This window comes from Anomaloglossus baeobatrachus, chromosome 4, assembly GCF_048569485.1.
Source record: "Anomaloglossus baeobatrachus isolate aAnoBae1 chromosome 4, aAnoBae1.hap1, whole genome shotgun sequence".
Taxonomy (NCBI): domain Eukaryota; kingdom Metazoa; phylum Chordata; class Amphibia; order Anura; family Aromobatidae; genus Anomaloglossus; species Anomaloglossus baeobatrachus.
This window is the reverse complement of record NC_134356.1, coordinates 78,613,824-78,634,903: the sequence shown is the minus strand read 5'-3', so window position 1 is coordinate 78,634,903 and position 21,080 is coordinate 78,613,824. Positions and strand designations below refer to the sequence as shown.

General features: G+C 45.6%; 1 protein-coding gene across 1 annotated transcript in view; it reads left to right on the top strand.

The window, feature by feature from the left end:
* Positions 1-9,608: 9,608 nt before the first annotated feature.
* The window catches only part of APBB3 (amyloid beta precursor protein binding family B member 3), a 168,085-nt gene continuing 156,613 nt past the window's right edge, over positions 9,609-21,080 (top strand). Inside the window, exon 1 of the mRNA XM_075344434.1 lies at positions 9,609-9,961. Within this exon, the coding sequence (XP_075200549.1) occupies positions 9,913-9,961 (49 nt within the window). The 5' untranslated portion in view covers positions 9,609-9,912. The remainder of the gene's footprint in view (positions 9,962-21,080) is intronic.

The window sequence follows — 21,080 nt, the reverse complement described above, 5'->3', positions numbered from 1 at the left end:
TCAAGTCACAGCAGCGGAAGGGGTCGGAATTAAGGAAAAATGGAGGTGAAATACCCGCACCGGACGGCCGAGTGGCGGTACTTTTACCAAAACCCCTGGTATATTTGGCTGGTTTAACGCCTGTTTGGAAGAGCTGTGACCATAACTTTATCCCAAAAGATGAGAGCATTGTTTTTCCTTTGACTCTCCAAAGAAAAAAGTTAAATAAAAAGGTTTTGTTTTCGAAGAAAAAATTGTGTCGTGGTGTCTCTTAAAGGGGAGGGGGAGGTTTTGTTGGGGTCCTGGCAGTCTGCACTTGAATGCATGCCAAATGACGATTACAAGGTTGTCATTTGAGCTGACAAAACACCACAAGGGGAACATCAGCGACGTTTCAATGCTCCTACATTTGATGAGGTAGCCATCTTGATTGTAGGTAATGATTTTCAAAGCCGTGACATTGTGCTTCAGAAAAGGAACAATAGTTTGCAACGAGTAGCAGAAAGTCACAGGTCCTATGATGCTCTGCAATATCCAATCATCTTTTGGCAGGGACAGGATTGCTATCACTTTGGAATACCTCAGACAGATCCTACAACAGGCAACCCTTCCGGAAAAAAAGTGTCTGCCATGGACTTCTATGCATATAGGATCATGACAAGATTTGCATTGGAAAATCACATCTTGAAATGCAAACACCTCTTCCACCAATTTATTGTTGATATGTATGCAAAGATTGAGAGTGAACGTCTTTTATATATCCGACTAACCCGGGCGAAGCCAGGTAGTACAGCTAGTTCTCAATAAAGGTGTCAAATCCCAAAATGGAGTCTTATCTAGTCAGTATGGAGGAGTTGGAATTATCAAATAAATCCAAAAAAGCCAAATTTTAGTCCGAGTTGTACTCCTGTGATTTCCTCTTGTAGGATGATATGAGTGGATTCACTGTATTGGGGAAATTGGTCAAAAAAAAGGAGTCAGATGGTGTTGTTTTTTTAAAAAAACTCCCTCCCAGAGATATATATTTTTTTTAATCTTTTAATGATTTAACCCCTTCATGACTGGCCGATTTTTCGCTTTCCGTTTTTTTTCTTTCGCCATTCTTCTTCTGAGAGACGTAACTTTTTTTTTTATCAGTCAATATGGTCATGTGAGGGCTCATTTTTTGCGTAACGAGCTGTACTTTTAAATGAAACCATAATTTTACCATATAGTGTACTGGAAAACGGCAAAAAAATCCAAATGCAGAAAAATTGCAAAAAAAGTGCGATTGGTTTTGAGATATTTTATTCACTGTGTTCACTATATGGTAAAACTGATGTGTGGGTGTGATGCCTCAGGTCAGTGCGAGTTCATAGACACCAAACATGTATAGGTTTACTTTTATATAAGGGGTTAAAAAAAGTCGGAAGTTTGTCCAAAAAAAATGGTGCACATTTTACGCCATACTACGTGACCTGTAGCGTTCTCATTTTTCTGGATCTATGCCTCAGTGATGGCTTATTTTTTGCGTCTCAAGCTGACATTTTTAACTGTACCATTTTTGCGCAGATGCTACGTTTTGATCTCCTGTTATTGCATTTTGTGCAAAAGCGGCGACAAAAAAACGTCATTTTGGCGTTTAAATTTTTTTTGCCGCTACACCATTTACTGATCAGATTAATTGATTTTATATTTTGATAGATCGGGCGTTTCTGAACGCAGCGATACCAAATGTGTGTATATTTTTATTTTTTTAACCCTTTAATTTTCAATGGGGCAAAAGAGGGGTGATTTGAACTTTTAGGGTTTTTTTTAAATTTTTTAAAACTTTATTTTTACTTTTTTTTTATTTTAGTAGGCCCCCTAGGGGGCTATAGCGAGCAACAATCCGATCGCTCTGCCCTATCTGCTGATCACAACTATACAGCTGTAAACAGCAGATAGCCTCACTTTCTGATTCACTCGGCTCCAGAGTGAAACTGAAAGTAGTTCATGTCTAGCACAGAAGTCATCACATGACCCTGTGCTACCATGACAACCTCAGAAAGTCATGTGATACTTCCAGTATCGGGCGGTAAGTATTACCGATTATAATGGCGCTGTCACATATTGACAGCGCCATTTCAGGGGTTAAACGGCACGAGCAGATAACAATTCTGCTCGTGCCTAGCAGGCACACATCTCAGCTGTGAAAATCAGGTGAGATGTGTGCCGATCGCGGCATGTTGCCGGCGGCAGACCGCGGGCAGTGACATTATGACCGCTAGGACGTAATATTACTGCCCGCGGTCGTTAAGGGGTTAAAGATGTCTTTTGTCATATTTTCCAGTGATTGCGTACTATTATTTGAATATTTAACATATTTGTTAGTTTGAGATGTAGGCTTGCCAGGATATGACATAGGACTCCTAGAGATTTTTTTGGTTCAGATTAGCACTAATTGATCCTCTATTTTCCCATTTTTGGTCCCTATAAGCATCTCTTTCCATTATTATGTCCACTTAGGTTTTGTGGTAGCTTCAAACTGAAATTGGTTCTGAGTTATGCCCATTGTAATTATCGAAATAGACATACAGTGGGTACGGAAAATATTCAGACCCCTTTACATTTTTCACTCTTTGTTTCATTGCAGCGATTTGGTAAATTCAAAAAAGTTGATTTTTTCTCATTAATGTACACTCTGCACCCCATCTTGACAGAAAAAAACCCCAGAAATGTAGAAATTTTTGCAAATTTATTATCAAGAAAACCTGAAATATCACATGGTCATAAGTATTCAGACCCTTTGTTCAGTATTGAGTAGAAGCACCCTTTTGAGCTAATACAGCCATGAGTCTTCTTGGTAAAGATGCAACAAGTTTTTCACACCTAGATTTGGGGATCTTCTTCCATTCTTCCTTGCAGATCTTCTCCAGTTCCGTCAGGTTGGATGGTGAACGTTGGTGGACAGCCATTTTCAGGTCTCTCCAGAGATTCTCAATTGGGTTTAGGTCAGGGCTCTTGCTGGGCCAGTCAAGAATGGCCACATAGTTGTTCTGAAGACATAAGCTGTATGTTTAGAGTCATTGTCTTGTTGGAAGGGGAACCTTCGGCCAAGTCTGAGGTCAAAAGCACTCGGGAAGAGGTTTTCTTTCAGGATATCTCTGTACTTGGCCACATTCATTTTTCCTTGAATTGCAACCAGTCATCCTGTCCCTGCAGCTGAAAAACACCCCCATAGTATGATGCTGCAACCACCATGTTTCACTGTTGGGATTGTATTGGGCAGGTGGTTTTCTCCACACATACCGCTTACAATTATCACCAAAAAGTTCTATCTTCGTCTCATGAGACAAGAAAATCTTAGTTCTCATAGTCTGGGTCCTTCATGTGTTTTCTTGCAAACTCTATGCGGGCTTCCATATGTCCTGCACTAAGGAGACGCTTCTGTTGGGCCACTCAGCTATAAAGGCCCGACTGCTGGAGGGCTGAAGTGGTAGTTGACGTTATGGAACTTTCTCCCATCTCCCTACCGCATCTCTGGAGCTCAGCCACAGTGATCTTGGGGTTCTTCTTTACCTCTCTCACCAAACTTTTTCTCCCACGATTGCTCAGTTTGGCTGGACGGCCAGATATAGGAAACATTATGGTGGTCCCAAACTTCTTCAATTTAAGGATTATGGAGGCCACTGTGTTCTTAGGAACCTTGAGTACTGCAGAAATTCTTTTGTAACCTTGGACAAATCTGTGCCTTGCCACAATTCTGTCTCTGAGGTTCTTGGGCAGTTCCATTGATTATCATTTGGTCTGACATGCACTGTGAGCTGTGAGGTCTTATATAGACAGGTGTGCGCCTTTCCAAATCAAGTCCTATCAGTTTAATTAAACACAGCTGTACTCCAATGAAGGAGAAGAACCATCTCAAGGAGGATCACAAGGAAATGGACAGCATATGACTTAAATATGAGTGTCTGAGCAAAGGATCTGAATACTTATGATCATGTGATATTTCAGTTTTTCTTTTTAAAAATTTTGCAAAAATTTCTACATTTTTGTTTTTTTGCTGTCAAAATGGGGTGCAGAGTATACATTATTGAGAGAAAAAATGAACTTTTTTGAATTCACCAAATTGCCTGCAATGAAACAAAGAGTGAAAAATTTAAAGAGGTCTGAATACTTTCCGTATCCTCTGTATTCCTCAAGTTCAGACAGGGTATTTTGATCTCTCCTGGTGTAGCGCTGTCATCCCTGCACTCCTCCTCCAGCAGGGACACGCGCCACTCACCGCCACGGTCATCTCTCACAAGTATCACAGCACTCCCAACTCTCCTCCTCCCAAAGGGACGCGAGTCACTCACTGTCACAGCCAACACGCACATGTGTCCCGCCGTCTTCCTCCTCTAAATGTGCACTCCCTACTTCCCCCACCCAGGGCCTGTGTATGTGGTGCTGGTCCTCTAGGAGTATTCCTGGAGAGCGCGCGCCACTGCTTCTTTCTTAAAGGACCAGCGCATCACTCCCAGGAAGTGCCTCTCAGCCTATCGCTGAGCGGCGCGGCGTCCATAAGGCCAGCTCTCACTAGGGGAGTTACCTGATCAACGTGGTTCGTTAGCTAGAGTTCCTGTGCCCTAGCCAGCTAGTTGTCAGGTCCCCTTGACAACTATGCCTTACAGTGTAGTATTTGCCTCAGCAACCCCGGTGGCTTACGCCACCCCACAGACTGTGGCTGCCCAATCCGGCCATGCCTCCAACCTCAGCTACCCCAGTGGCTTACGCCATACGAGAGACTGTGCCTGTCCACCCGGACCGTGCCTTCAACCTCAGCTACCCCGGTGGCTTACACCATACAAGAGAATATGCCTGTCCGCCCCGACCGTGCCTCCAACCTCAGCTAACCCGGTGGCTTACGCCACACCAGACTGTGCCTGTCCGCCCTGGCCGGGCCTCCAGCCTCAGCTGCCCAGTGATCCTAGCTATTTCAGTGACTGACTGTTATTACCAGCCGTGCCACATGCCCCAGCCTGTCTGCTCCTGTGTCTGTCCTTGCCATAGTGGTCAGTATCCACAGTCCCGCTCCCTGCCCTGGGAGTAGCACCTGGCGTTCACCTCGCGGCGAGCGCTTAGTCAAGCCCCTCCCACGTAAAAAGGCATCCCAGGGGTCCCCCTCTGGTCCAGTGGGTCCACTCTAGCTCATCACTTTACCACCTCCAGCGACGAACATTACACTGGGGTTCCTCAGATAATATTTCCTCATAGGGAGGGTCCTTTAAAATTGTTTGCCCATAAAATCCCTTTTTTTGTGTATCTACAGCAGGCACAAGGGGGATCTAGGAGGAGCAAGGACCTTGTGTCTGTTCCCTTTTGAGTGACGTCACTACATCATCATCATTATTATTAGTGTGAGTGGTTTTCTGATTATTAAATAATGACAAATTTTGATTTTTTTCAGAACTAGAGCCAGGCAGAGTATTTTGATCCCTCTTAGGTTCATTAACCAATATCGCCTCATTTTTAACCCATTGTTTCTTTTCATGCTGTAAACATGTGGGACACACTGCAGTGACATCTGCATTAGCAGCCGTGGAGCTGCATTACCCTTCAACAATATTTAGTGTTAGATTCTTCATTAGTGCAGGTTTGAGTGGATTTAAATGAGACTCATCTGTTAGTGTCTGCCCATAAAGGCTCTTTTTGTTACTATCGACTACAGGCACAAGGGGGATTTTTATAGAGCAAGGATCGCGCTCCTGTTCTGAATTGAATGACGTCAGCCCATGGTTTTTAATAATATATGCAGTCTGGTGATTCTCCCCGGGGGCGCCCAGTGACTCATTCCTTCTTAGTGCAGGCTTATAAAGTTCTGGCAGGGGTCTTCTATTGTTATCTGCCCCTTAGATCTCTTTCCCCTATTGTGTAGAGCTGGCACACTTTGGATTTGTGCGGAGCTGGAGCTGCACTCCAGCTCTGATCGAAGCGATGCTGTGTGGCTTCTCCTGCAGCAGGTGCCCCCCAGCACCAGCCCACTGGCAAGCAAGATGGAGTCCTCTATGAAAGCATGCCCCCCATGCCTCTCTTCCCCAATTTCCAGGGTAGGCGCAGGACTAGTTTAGTGAAGCTGGAGCCAAGCTCCAGCCTGAGCGATGCTGCCACCGTGTCACTGAAGTTATTGAAGTCCAGCCATATTGCTGTTAGCTTCTGCCAGTCAGTAGCATACCCGGATATTTCTCTCTGCTGTTTTTGTCCTCTACTCTGCACCTATCTGATGTTTGTTGTCAGTAAGCAGGTGGCATATTCTTTAGCAATATTCACCTTCTCTGGTATTTTGTTGTTTGTCACTTTCTACTTCAGCACACCATCCCTGTAGATATGTTGCACTCTGCTATGCCCTCCTGTTCCTTAGGAGGAACATGAAGTGCTCGATGGCCGATCAGGTAGCATAGGCCCGAATTGCCATTGTTTACTTTGTGATCAGAGCTATTCCATCAGGAATGCCGAGTTGGAATCTCTAGTCTGTACAAGAAGCTGCAGGGTCAGTTGCAGTTTTTAGTGTGTTACTTTTACCCCTTTGTGAGTTGTTGTATGAACATAACAGTGGGCTCTTGCGAAAATGCAGAACATAACAGTGGCCCACCCCTATAATTACCCCCTGTACTGGTGCCATTCCAGCGATGTTGGTGCTGGGTCTCTCAAGGTGCACATGACATAGTTATGTGATGTGACCCCCAGCAGCCAATCATAGGTTGCTAATGGCCTGCTGCCTTCTCAATTCTTTTCAGATGTCAGGGGTTTTCTGAAGGAAATGAGAGTGTGGCAGCTCAATAGTGATCACTGCAGGGCTCTTGTGGCAAAATAATGTCATGTGAGCCTTGGGAGACCTGTCGCTGACATCGCTGTTACAGTGACTGTATATCACGTGAGTATTAAGTGTTCTTATTTTACTTTGGACGATAAAGCATTTAAGAAGGGGTTGTTCTAGTGGTGGACAACCCCTTTATAAAGGTATTCAAACATAATTTAAAAGATCAATTTTTTAGCCAACAACTAAAAATGTTCTGGCCGGTGAGCAATCACTTGTACAAAATCATTACCATTTTCTGTTTATTAGGCTATGTGCGCACTAGAAATGTGAAGTTTCTCAAGAAAATTTCTTGAGAAACTTCTGCCAGTGAAAGATTTCCGGACCTGCGGAAAAAATCCGCACCAAATCCGCATGCGGTTTTGCCGCGGATTTGCCGCGGATTTGCCGCGGATTTACCGCGGATTTACCGCAGGTTTGTCCCTGCAATAAATAATAAAGATAATCGATAGACAGATAATGGATAGAGGGAAAGATGGATAGATGAATAGATGAATAGATAGATAGAGGGATAGATAGATAGATGAATAGATGAATAGATAGATAGATAGAGGGATAGATGGATAGATAGATAGATAGATAGATAGAGGGATAGATGGATAGATAGATAGATAGATAGATAGAGGGATAGATGGATAGATAGATAGATAGAGGGATAGATAGATAGAGGGATAGATAGATAGATAGATAGATAGATGAGAAAAACCTATATAATGTTCCACCTCCCTGCATTTTCTCAGCTGGCACCCTTTAGTGACTTTCATGTGGCACTAAAGGGTGCTTAGCCTTGTATTTAGCCATAAAATAAATAAATAATTAAAAAAAAACGACGTGAGGTCCCCCCATTTTTTGTAGCCAGCTAGGGTAAAGCAGACGGCTGCAGCCTGCAGACCACCGCTGGCAGCTTCACCTTGGCTGATAATCCAAAACAGTGGGCACCCCACGCTGTTATTTTAAATTATATAAATAATTTAAAACAAAAAACGTGCGGTCCCCCCCATATTGGATCACCAGCCAAGGTAAAGCGGACAGCTGGGGTCTGATATTCTCAGACTAGGGAGGTCCACTGTTATTGGACACTCCCCAGCCTAAAAATAGCAGGCCGCAGCCGCCCCAGAAGTGGCGCATCCATTAGACGTGCCAATCCTGGCGCTTTGCCCCAGCTCATCCCGCGCCCTGGTGCGTTGGCAAACGGGGTAATATATGGGGTTGATGCCAGATGTGTAATGTCACCTGGCATCAAGCCCTGGGGTTGGTGAGGTCAGGCGTCTATCAGATACCCGACATCACCAACCCAGTCAGTAATAATTAAAAAATAGACAACAAAAAAAGTTTTATTTGAAAAAACACTCCCCAAAACATTCCCTCTTTAACCAATTTATTGAAAAGAGCACAATCAATTCCACGTCCGGCGTAATCCAATAAGGGGGGGGGGGCACGGCGATCCATACCATAGTCGCTGTCCCAGTCAATGAAGAACAGAATGTTCCCCATTGGCTGGGAGAGCAATGCAGTGACCTGAGCTAACATCAATAGGTCAGCTCAGGTCACTGCAGGGGATGACGAGCGCTGCCATCAGGAGCATAGATGAGATCATTACCTTCTGTGATCATCTCCTGTACTGCTGACGTCAGCGCTGTCACTGACTTCTATGCCCGCCGCGTTGTCAGAAGTATCGCGAGAGCCCATGACGTCACCGCTAGTGACAGTCTCGGGCCGCTCGCGAGACGGGCATAGACAGCAGTGACCGCGGTGACGTCAGGAGGCAGGAGATCGTCACAGCAGGTAATGATCTCACCTCCTGACAGCAGCGATCGTCATCCCCGCGGCTGCCAGCACTGCTGTGTGTCAGTGTCTGCCTGCGCTGCAGCGTGACAAGCTGCTGACACTGCGGGCAGACACTGACACCCTGCAGTGCAGGCAGCCGTGGGGCTGGAGCAGGACACAGACTGCACGGGCACCTGGAGGTCGCACGGAAGTGCTTCTGTGCGGCGTCCAGGCAGTGTGACGTCTGTGTTTACTCTGCTCCGCTTCCTCTTCCTGGCATAATGACATCGCTTCCTGCAAAACCGCAGGCAGCGATGAGCATTACCGCAGGTAATTCGCGGCTATTCCGGTGGTATACCGCACATCATTGCTACCTGCGGAATACCCCCGGAATACCGCAGGTACCTGCGGAAATTAATGGACATGCACATTTTCTCAAGAAAGTTTCTCGAGAAATTCTTCTCGCGGAAATTTCTTGAGAAAAATCCGCACAAGTGCGCACAGCTTTTTTTTTTCATAGAAATTGCTGGGAAATGTCTGCACAAAGATTGCAGACATTTCTCAAGAAATTTCCGCGGCAAATCCGCGGGTAAATCCGCGGGTAAAAAGCTCTAGTGCGCACATAGCCTTAAGGGGTTACAATACCCTACATTCCGAGTATATGCGGTGGGGTTACACCGGAACAGACAGCCTGGTGGAATATTCTACTGCAGTCATGATTTTTCCTATCTCCTCCACTTAGAAACGTTCCTGCACTGTTGCACAGTCATTCCATCAGTTAACTCCAGCTTTTAGCGAGAGCTGCCTTGCTAGCCCTGGGGATCCTGCAGGTGAGACTTGAAGCTTCTAAATATAGAACGTTTCCCATGGAAGGACGTCTCTATACATAGGGGAGGGGGTTCATTATTAGGATGTGTATGACTTATTCTGTAAGATATGGCATAAGGCATAGACTGATAATGAAGTGATGGTAAATATTTCATGATTTCCACTCTATAAGAGAGAGCGCAGCTTGAGTGTTACACATTGAAGAACAAGTCCTACAGTACTGGAGCATCATTCATCAGCACTGGACAGCTCCTCCTCCAATGCAACATCCACTAAGCGCTCCCTCCTGCCTCTCCTCCCAGCCTTTCCATTGCATTCCAGCCTTGCCTCTGTCCAGTCCACTGCCTGGCGTTCACACACAAATGGGTGCTGACTTTTCGTCTCTCTTTGCTGGCTGATCTGGGAAGGAGCACGCACACACATGACATCTCACTTTCAGGCTTGATTCTCAACCTTACATTGGGTTATTGTGGAGGTCACACACCCTCAGCCCTTGTGTCCGAATCCTTGGATCACGAAAGATGTTGGGAAAGGATTACATGCTCGCCATCATTATTGTAAATTATGACGGTAAGTTCATTTATTATTACGGGTCTAAGTACAGAGGTTCCTGACATGGCGTGGGATCCATTATTAAAGGTTTGCTGTATCTATGCAGACTTTCATGATGGCTTCCTGATCCATCAGGTAAGCGGCCATACAAAATGCATAAGACTTATTATATGGCGTATGTTGATTGTTTAATACCGTTATCATACTTTCGTGGTGTCACCTCTTTGACTTACTTTTGGTTCATTCTTTATGTAGTGTAGGGTATATCAAATATTTGCTGGTTTGGTTTCTTTATTCATAGGAAATAATGCGTTTCTAAGAATATTTAACCAAAGTTATGATGAAGTTTACAATTTATTTTTACATGTTCGAGAGTCTTAATCATCACTTTCATGAAGAGCTGACTCTTTCCATCACAAAAAGATGCAGCTCTACGAGATGATGGACTGAAATCACTGGGAGACACCTGCCGGAAAGCCAGAACTCCATGCAGTTTGACAGTATAAAACATGGTTTAAGTGAGATTTGAGAACTAATATAATATGGACATTTTAACATAATATGGTTTTACTCTAAGTTAGGGGTCACCAACCAGTAGCTTGTGAGCCACATGTGGTTCATTGGCCCGTGATGTGTGTGTGGCTCATGGCTGTCGTTAAACTTGGTGCATAAGCTCTGAAGACCAGGTTTCCAGATGGTGACTTTTGTGTGGAACACCACATAGAAGAGCAGATCTGGATAGGGATAAGGTAGGAACCTTTAGATCCAGTGTGATTTCTGTGGAAAAGCTTTGACTACCAGTAATGGGGGCTTTCTGTCACTACTGTGAGTGGAACAGGAGCTGGATGTGGCTTGTGACCCTCTTTCAGAGCTGAATGTGGCTCTCAAGGTCAGAAAGGTTGAGTACCTCTGCTGTAAGTGGTCTCTATACATAAAGTACAGTACTATCAGCAGAATACAAGAGGCAGGAGTGGATATATCATTGGTGGCAGAGCTGAACATATCATTGGTGGCTGGGATGGACATATAATTGGTGGCAGAGGTGGATATATTGGAGGCAAGGGTGGACATATTATTAGTGGCAGGGGGATATGTTGGTGGCAGAGGTAGACATATAATTGGTGGCAGGGTGGACATATTGGTGGCAGATGTAAACATATCATTGGTGGCAGGGGCGAACATATCATTGATGGCAATGGTGGACATGTTATTGCTGGCAAAGGTGGAGATATCATTGATAGCAGGGGCGGACATGTCTCTGGTGGTAGAGGCAGACATACCATTGGTGGCAGAGGTGGACATATCAATGGTCGCAAGGGTGGACATATCATTGGTAGCAGAGGTGGAGATATCATTAGTGGCAGGGGCGGACATGTCATTGGTGGCAGAGGTAGACATACCATTGGTGGCAGAGGTGGACATATCATAGTGGCAGAGGCAGAGATATCCTTGGTGCAACCTGAGCAGCCACACAAGGCCCCAAGAGGTAAGAGGCCTATTTCCACCTCCAAAACAGGTGCAATTTTGCATTTTTATGAGCACTTGGGCTGCAAAGGGCCCTTTTCTGTCTGGTAACCGCCAGTGGCCGGTGGCATTGACCATTGACCACCATGGCAGCAAATTGTAACAGCCCCAGTTATCCGAAACAGTGCTTGGATTTTGTGGGAAAGGGGAAAGATGAACATATCTGGGATGTATCTGAATTATAAAAGTATATAAAATTCTTGGGCTCTCCAAGTAGAGGAGCACAGGTGGTTTTTAAAAAGGACATTACACCTATGGTAATATTCACTATTCTATAATCACTATATACTATTTTTTCCTTCAATATTGCTTGTTTGGCTTCTTAGCTCTGCTAGTCTAGAGAGTAGCTTAGCTGAATTTCTATTTGGCAGTCTTAAGGCCGCTTTACACGCTGCGACATCGCTCAAGCGATCTCGTTGGGGTCACGGAATTTGTGACGCACATCCGGCCACATTAGCGATGTCGTTGCGTGTGACACCTATGAACGATTTTGAATCGTCGCAAAAACGGTCAAAATCGCTCATCGGTGACATGCCCCCCTATTCTCGAATATTGCTGCTGCTCAGTGTTCCTGCGGCAGCACACATCGCTATATGTGACACCGCAGGAACGAGGAACCTCACCTTACCTGCGGCCGGCTGCAATAAGGAAGGAAGGAGGTGGGCGGGATGTTACGTCCCGCTCATCTCCGCCCCTCCGCTTCCATTGGACGGCGGTTCGGTGACGCTGCTGTGACATTGCTGTGACGCTGAACGAACCGCCCCCTTAGAAAGGAGGCGGTTCACCAGTCACAGCGACGTCGCAGAGCAGGTAAGTGCGTGTGACGCTGCCGTAGCGATAATGTTCGCTACGGCAGCGATCACACGATATCGCATGTGCGATGGGGGCGGGTGCTTTCGCGCTCGACATCGCTAGCAATTGCTAGCGATGATGTAGCGTGTAAAGCGGCCTTTAGGTGGTGTTAAAAAACGACCTGCTACATAATCAAAAAGTGTCCATTTTCTGCTCTAGTTTATTCTAGCCGCTCCTCTGAGTATTCAGTGTTTTTTTTGTTTTATTTTTAATCCACCATACAGCTCCAGAAATGTGGGTCTTCTTACCTAGTGCTATATTATAAGGTTTTTACAGGACTGTCTGTCATTCATGACACACCGGTGACATATTCTTTGGAATTAGACAAATGTAGACTAGGTAGAATTGATTGCATATCACTAAAGTAATGTAATTAGTGTTTTACGTTGAGTCGCTATTGTAGACCATCCATGTTCTGTTGCGCTGAATGCACTAAAATGCAGTGCTAAATGTAGTGCTGAAGCGTTACATTTGACCCCTGTCCTATAATGGGGTTTACACCCTACTTTGTCTATAAAACATACACACATACAGTCTCTCTTGGATAATTTTCATAGGACCTGTGTAAGAAGGGATATGTCAAGTTGACCATCATTGATCTAGCATGTCACAGGTACTGTGGTTGCGGGGCTTAGTGACTGTCTGTCTGATGTTCCCATATCTAAGGGCAGTGTAGGATGGAGGAGATCACAGGGTTGGTTGATTCACTATGAAGAAACAAGCAGGAAAAATTTTAGGCGGATTCATGAAGCAAGATGGCCTCCTCTGATAGTATAAGGTGCTGCTGATAAGTTTTTGGCTTTGTGATTTTTTTTTTGTTTCTATGGTAACAAATGTTACATCACATGAAAGCCTTATGTGTCTAATATATTTTTTCAAAATTTTGTGTTTGTTGCTTATAGCAACAGTGTTCTACGTAAGAGGGAAAACAAAATGGCGGCGTCTAATGCGATATTCACAGCAACAGAGAGCAGAGAAGTGATAAAATTCTTGTTTCTGCAAAGAAAGTCCACAAAGGATATTCATGGTGATATGTCTCAGACATTGGGGGATCAATGCCCTTCATATTCCACAATTAAGAACTGGGTTGACAAATTTAAAACAGGCCACTTCAGCACCAATGATGAGGAGTGTCCTGGTTGACCAAGAGTGGTCGTTGTTCCAGAGATTGTCGATGCTGTGCACAACCTCATACTGGAGAATCAATGAATTTCAGCTAAAGCAATAGCAGACATTATGGGGATTTCCCATGAACATGTTTGTGTCATTATCCATGAACATTTTGACATGAGGAAACTATCTGCAGAGTGGGTCCCCAAATGTTTAACAACAGATCAGAGAAGCATGCGAGTGAAAACTTCTCGGTCCATTTTTCACCGTTTCTGGACTGATATGAACTTTCTGGATCGACTGGTCACTATGGATGAGACCTTGATTTATTTGTATGATCCTGAAGACAAGGAGCAGTCAAAAGAGTGGAGGCACAGTGGTTCTCCTCGTCCAAAGAAGTTCAGGGTGCAAAAATCAGCCACTAAGATGATGGCGTCTGTGTACTGGGATAAGGAGTTCATGCTGCTAGTGGACTACCTTCAAAAGGGTTCCACCATAAATGCAAGGTATTACATTGAACTTTTGGACCAATTGAATGCAACTCTGAAGGCCAAAAGGCGCTGCAAGTTGTCTAAAGGAATCTTGTTCCTGCAAGTCAACACCTCCGCTCACACTGCACAAGCGACCACGGCAAAACTGGCAGAGCTGAGCATCCAGCTGCTTGACCACCCACCTTATTCACCAGATCTAGGTGCCTCCGACCATCATCAGATTCCAAACCTGAAGAAACACCTCAAGGGTACCAAATTTCACACCATTTCTGATGACATGGCTGTTACAGATGCCTGGTTTGAGGCACAACTGAAATCCTTCTTTTTGCTAGGCTTACAGAACTTTGAATAACAATGTAAGAAGTGTGTTGTCATCAGTGGAGAGTATGTGGAATAAATGTAAAGTTTCATCATCCTATCTTGTTTCTTTCTGGGTAAAGCCAAAGACTTATCAGCAGCCCGTCGTAGAAGTTGCTTGCCTGACAGCATTCCTTATGTGATCTGATTATAGGAGTTGCTTGCCTGAGAGCATTCCTCATGTGAGCATATATAAAGCAGGCCATACATATTAACTGTGTGTCAGACAATTTTTGTAAGGGTACGTGCCCTTGATCAGGACCTGCTGCATCCTGGACATAGCAGGTCCTGACCTGCAGGGCTGCGAGTCTCCTCCAGGAGACCGCAGCTGGTCGTGCCCACAATATGGTTCAGGGCACTGCGGTCTCCTCTCTGTGTTCTCCCTACGGAGGATACTTGCGACTCCGCAGTGAACAATTTACATGCTACGGCTTGGAAAGTCGCATTGCAGGTCAATGTTTCCTGCGGAAAAAACAAGCACATTAGGCATGGGATTTCTAGTAATCCCATCCACTGTGCTTGTCCTGTACATTGCAGCATTTTGGATGCAGCTGAAGCATGCTGCGTCCAAAACATTGTGACCGCTGATCGTGGGCACGCACCCTCAGACAAGCCAACCATCTAATATATATGCAGTCCTCCTGACTGTCCCAATTACACATATCAGGAGAGATATCTGTTTCAAGTGACAAACTCCATTTAGGAGAACACATGCATGCTTGATGTATAGAGGGTTTGGAGAGACCAATGTCAGCTGAACAAGCTTTCAAAGACAGCTATCTAATGTATGGTCATCTTAAAGGGGTTCTGTGAGCAAATGATTTTGATGACATTAGCTGATGTGCAGGACTCAGCAGTGGCGGCTACACATTGAATGGAAGATGATGTGCAGGACTCAGCAGTGGCAGCTACACGTTGGATAGAAGATGATGTGCAGGACTCACCAGTGGCAGCTACACATTTTATAGAAGATGATGTGCAGGACTCCGCAGTGGCAGTTACACATTGGAAGAAGATGATGTTCAGGACTCAGCAGTGGCCGCTACACATTAAATAGAAGCTAGAGTGCAGTACTTGGCAATAGCAGCTACATATTGGATAGAAGATGATGTGCAGGACTCGGCAGTAGCCGCTACACATTGAATTGAAGCTGGTGCATAGTACTCGGCAGTGGCCACTACACATTAAATAGAAGCTGGAGTGAAGTACTCGGCAGTAGCCACTACACAATGGATAGAAGCTGGAGTGAAGTACTCAGCAGTGACCACTTTACATTAGATACAAGCTGACGTGCAGTACTGGGCAGCGACCACAATACATTAGATACAGTTAGGTCCAGAAATATTTGGACAGTGACACAAGTTTTGTTATTTTAGCTGTTTACAAAAACATGTTCAGAAATACAATTATATATATAATATGGGCTGAAAGTGCACACTCCCAGCTGCAATATGAGAGTTTTCACATCCAAATCGGAGAAAGGGTTTAGGAATCATAGCTCTGTAATGCATAGCCTCCTTTTTTTAAAGGGACCAAAAGTAATTGGACAAGGGACTCTAAGGGCTGCAATTAACTCTGAAGGCGTCTCCCTCGTTAACCTGTAATCAGTGAAGTAGTTAAAAGGTCTGGGGTTGATTACAGGTGTGTGGTTTTGCATTTGGAAGCTGTTGCTGTGACCAGACAACATGCGGTCTAAGGAACTCTCAATTGAGGTGAAGCAGAACATCCTGAGGCTGAAAAAAAAGAAAAAATCCATCAGAGAGATAGCAGACATGCTTGGAGTAGCAAAATCAACAGTCGGATACATTCTGAGAAAAAAGGAATTGACTGGTGAGCTTGGGAACTCAAAAAGGCCTGGGCGTCCACGGATGACAACAGTGGTGGATGATCGCCGCATACTTTCTTTGGTGAAGAAGAACCCGTTCACAACATCAACTGAAGTCCAGAACACTCTCAGTGAAGTAGGTGTATCTGTCTCTAAGTCAACAGTAAAGAGAAGACTCCATGAAAGTAAATACAAAGGGTTCACATCTAGATGCAAACCATTCATCAATTCCAAAAATAGACAGGCCAGAGTTAAATTTGCTGAAAAACACCTCATGAAGCCAGCTCAGTTCTGGAAAAGTATTCTATGGACAGATGAAACAGAGATCAACCTGTACCAGAATGATGGGAAGAAAAAAGTTTGGAGAAGAAAGGGAACGGCACATGATCCAAGGCACACCACATCCTCTGTAAAACATGGTGGAGGCAACGTCATGGCATGGGCATGCATGGCTTTCAATGGCACTGGGTCACTTGTGTTTATTGATGAATTCTGAAGTGTACCGGGATATACTTTCAGCCCAGATTCAGCCAAATGCCGCAAAGTTGATCGGACGGCGCTTCATAGTACAGATGGACAATGACCCCAAGCATACAGCCAAAGCTACCCAGGAGTTCATGAGTGCAAAAAAGTGGAACATTCTGCAATGGCCAAGTCAATCACCAGATCTTAACCCAATTGAGCATGCATTTCACTTGCTCAAATCCAGACTTAAGACGGAAAGACCCACAAATAAGCAAGACCTGAAGGCTGCGGCTGTAAAGGCCTGGCAAAGCATTAAGAAGGAGGAAACCCAGCGTTTGGTGATGTCCATGGGTTCCAGACTTAAGGCAGTGATTGCCTCCAAAGGATTCGCAACAAAATATTGAAAATAAAAATATTTTGTTTGGGTTTGGTTTATTTGTCCAATTACTTTTGACCTCCTAAAATGTGGAGTGTTTGTAAAGAAATGTGTACAATTCTTACAATTTCTATCAGATATTTTTGTTCAAACCTTCAAATTAAACGTTACAATCTGCACTTGAATTCTGTTGTAGAGGTTTCATTTCAAATCCAATGTGGTGGCATGCAGAGCCCAACTCGCGAAAATTGTGTCACTGTCCAAATATTTCTGGACCTAACTGTAAAACCTGGTATGCAGTACTTGGCAGTGGCCACTACACATTAGATAAAAGCTGGTGTGTAGTACTCGGCAGCGGCCACTACACATTAGACAGAAGGTGGAGTGCAGTACTGGGCAGCGACCTCTACACATTAGACAGAAGGTGGAGTGCAGTACTCGGCAGCCACCTCTACACATTAGACAGAAGGTGGAGTGCAGTACTCGGCAGCCACCTCTACACAGTAGACAGAAGGTGGAGTGCAGTACTCGGCAGCCACCTCTACACATTAGACAGAAGGTGGAGTGCAGTACTCGGCAGCCACCTCTACACATTAGACAGAAGGTGGAGTGCAGTACTCGGCAGCCACCTCTACACATTAGATAGAAGGTGGAGTGCAGTACTCGGCAGCCACCTCTACACATTAGACAGAAGGTGGAGTGCAGTACTCGGCAGCCACCTCTACACATTAGACAGAAGGTGGAGTGCAGTACTCGGCAGCCACCTCTACACATTAGACAGAAGGTGGAGTGCAGTACTCGGCAGCCACCTCTTCACATTAGACAGAAGGTGGACTGCAGTACTCGGCAGCCACCTCTACACATTAGACAGAAGGTGGAGTGCAGTACTCGGCAGCCACCTCTACACATTAGACAGAAGGTGGAGTGCAGTACTCGGCAGCCACCTCTACACATTAGACAGAAGGTGGAGTGCAGTATTTGGCAGCCACCTCTACACATTAGACAGAAGGTGGAGTGCAGTACTTGGCAGCCACCTTTACACATTAGACAGAAGGTGGAGTGCAGTACTCGGCAGCCACCTCTACACATTAGACAGAAGGTGGAGTGCAGTACTCGGCAGCCACCTCTACACATTAGATAGAAGGTGGAGTGCAGTACTCGGCAGCCACCTCTACACATTAGACAGAAGGTGGAGTGCAGTACTTGGCAGCCACCTCTACACATTAGACAGAAGGTGGAGTGCAGTACTCGGCAGCCACCTCTTCACATTAGACAGAAGGTGGTGTGCAGTACTCGGCAGCCACCTCTACACATTAGACAGAAGGTGGAGTGCAGTACTCGGCAGCCACCTCTACACATTAGACAGAAGGTGGAGTGCAGTACTCGGCAGCCACCTCTACACATTAGACAGAAGGTGGAGTGCAGTACTCGGCAGCCACCTCTACACATTAGACAGAAGGTGGAGTGCAGTACTCGGCAGCCACCTCTACACATTAAACAGAAGGTGGAGTGCAGTACTCGGCAGCCACCTCTACACATTAGACAGAAGGTGGAGTGCAGTACTCGGCAGCCACCTCTACACATTAGACAGAAGGTGGAGTGCAGTACTCGGCAGAGACCTCTACACATTAGACAGAAGGTGGAGTGCAGTACTCGGCAACCACCTCTACACATTAGACAGAAGGTGGAGTGCAGTACTCGGCAGCCACCTCTACACATTAGACAGAAGGTGGAGGGCAGTACTCGGCAGCGACCTCTACACATTAGACAGAAGGTGGAGTGCAGTACTCGGCAGCCACCTCTACACATTAGACAGAAGGTGGAGGGCAGTACTCGGCAGCCACCTCTACACATTAGACAGAAGGTGGAGTGCAGTACTCGGCAGCCACCTCTACACATTAGACAGAAGGTGGAGGGCAGTATTCGGCAGCCACCTCTACACATTAGACAGAAGGTGGAGTGCAGTACTCGGCAGCCACCTCTACACATTAGATAGAAGGTGGAGGGCAGTATTCGGCAGCCACCTCTACACATTAGACAGAAGGTGGAGTGCAGTACTCGGCAGCCACCTTTACACATTAGACAGAAGGTGGAGTGCAGTACTCGGCAGCCACCTCTACACATTAGACAGAAGGTGGAGGACAGTACTCGGCAGCCACCTCTACACATTAGACAGAAGGTGGAGGGCAGTACTCGGCAGCCACCTCTACACATTAGACAGAAGGTGGAGGGCAGTATTCGGCAGCCACCTCTACACATTAGACAGAAGGTGGAGTGCAGTACTCGGCAGCCACCTTTACACATTAGACAGAAGGTGGAGTGCAGTACTCGGCAGCCACCTCTACACATTAGACAGAAGGTGGAGGGCAGTACTCGGCAGCCACCTCTACACATTAGACAGAAGGTGGAGTGCAGTACTCGGCAGTGACTGCTACATATTTAGCATTTGACAGAATAACCCCTTTAAGAAAAAGTTTAATGACTTCTTAAATAAGTCAATACATCATTTATAAGGTTCTTTAATTCAAGAAATCAGGCAAGACTATAAAGCTAATTGTCACCCTCCTGTCCTTTTCTATGGCAGCATAAGGAATCTGACAAGTCCTCATTAAAGCTATTTTGTTTTGAACTCTCATATCCATGGAATATATTGTGCAGTGAACACTGTCCATTCTACATCAGGATTTCAGTGGTGCAATTCAAAGTGTTTTAAAAAAAAAAATCAGGACTAGAAGGGATCAGTAAATCAGCAGAGTGGATAAAGGAGCATTAAATGTTCATCAAATCAACAGCCTCCGATGTCCGCACAGCGCCAGAGATTAGCTTCAGCGGCGTCTGCTCGGGAAGGAAGCTGCAGCGCATGGTGGATTTGTCTGAGGATAGATCTCCCAGGCTTTAGAACGTCTTGTCCTGACTTATACTGCACACAAGATGTTCATGTTGCCGTTATATAGTGGTTTACCCGTATATGTAAGATGCCTCCTGTTACTTGCTGTTTTTCACAGCCTTGACTTTTCATCTGTTCAGTTTGTATCTGGCACTAATGATATGAACGTTCACCGCTCATGGTGAACTTGTTTTGCAGCTTTCGCAGACTCATCCTGGTTAATCTGCCCAGTCATTATCAATCCAGGGAAAATATGGCTGCATAACTAGCTATTGAGGGCTGGTTATCAGCGTGTCTGAGTGTTTTTGTGTCAGCATTACTGGCGAATCATGTTTATGTGTTATGCCGGCGTCACACGGTACGATATATCGGGCTATATGTCGGCGGGGTCACGTCGTACGTGACACACATCCGGCATCGTTTGATATATCGTAGCGCGTGACAGCTACGAGCGACGGTGAACGAGCAAAAATACTCAACCTATCGTTGCTCGTTGACACGTCGCTCATTTTCAAAAAGCCGTTTCTTCTTCTGTGCGCCAGTTGTTCATCGTTCCCGGGGCGTGTGACAACTCGGGAACGATGAACACAGCTTACCTGCGTCCCACCGGCAATGCGGAAGTAAGAAGGTAGGCGGGATGTTTACGTCCCGCTCATCTCCGTCCCTCCGCTTCTATTGGCCGGCCCCTGTGTGACGTCGCTGTGCCGCCGAAGTCCCACCCCTTCAGGAAATGGTTGCTCGCCGCCCACAGCGAGGTCGCCCGGGAGGTAAGTGCGTGTGACAGGGGGTTAACGACTTTGTGCGACACGGGCAACAAATTGCCCGTGACGCACAAACGGCGGGAGCAGGTATGATCGCTTGTGCGATCGCACGATAGATCGTACCGTGTGACGCCGGCATTTCTCTTTAGGTTTTGTTCACACTCGCATTAATGGAAACCTGTCACCAGTGGCATAACTAGAGTTTGATGAACCCCGGTGCAAAGTTTGGACCTGGGTCCGCCCTTCAACGACACTCGGGGTACAGGATAAAGACGCCGACACTCGGGGTACAGGATAATTACACTAGGGTACATGATAGTGTCACTGACACTTAGCTCTTTCCGTCAGCACCCATGTTTCCCAAGATCTGAAATCCCTCTTTCTAATACCACCCAGCTTTTCTATGTTCTGATATTATTATTATTATTATTATTATTATTATTATTATTTATTTATAGAGCACCATTGATTCCATGGTGCTGTACATGA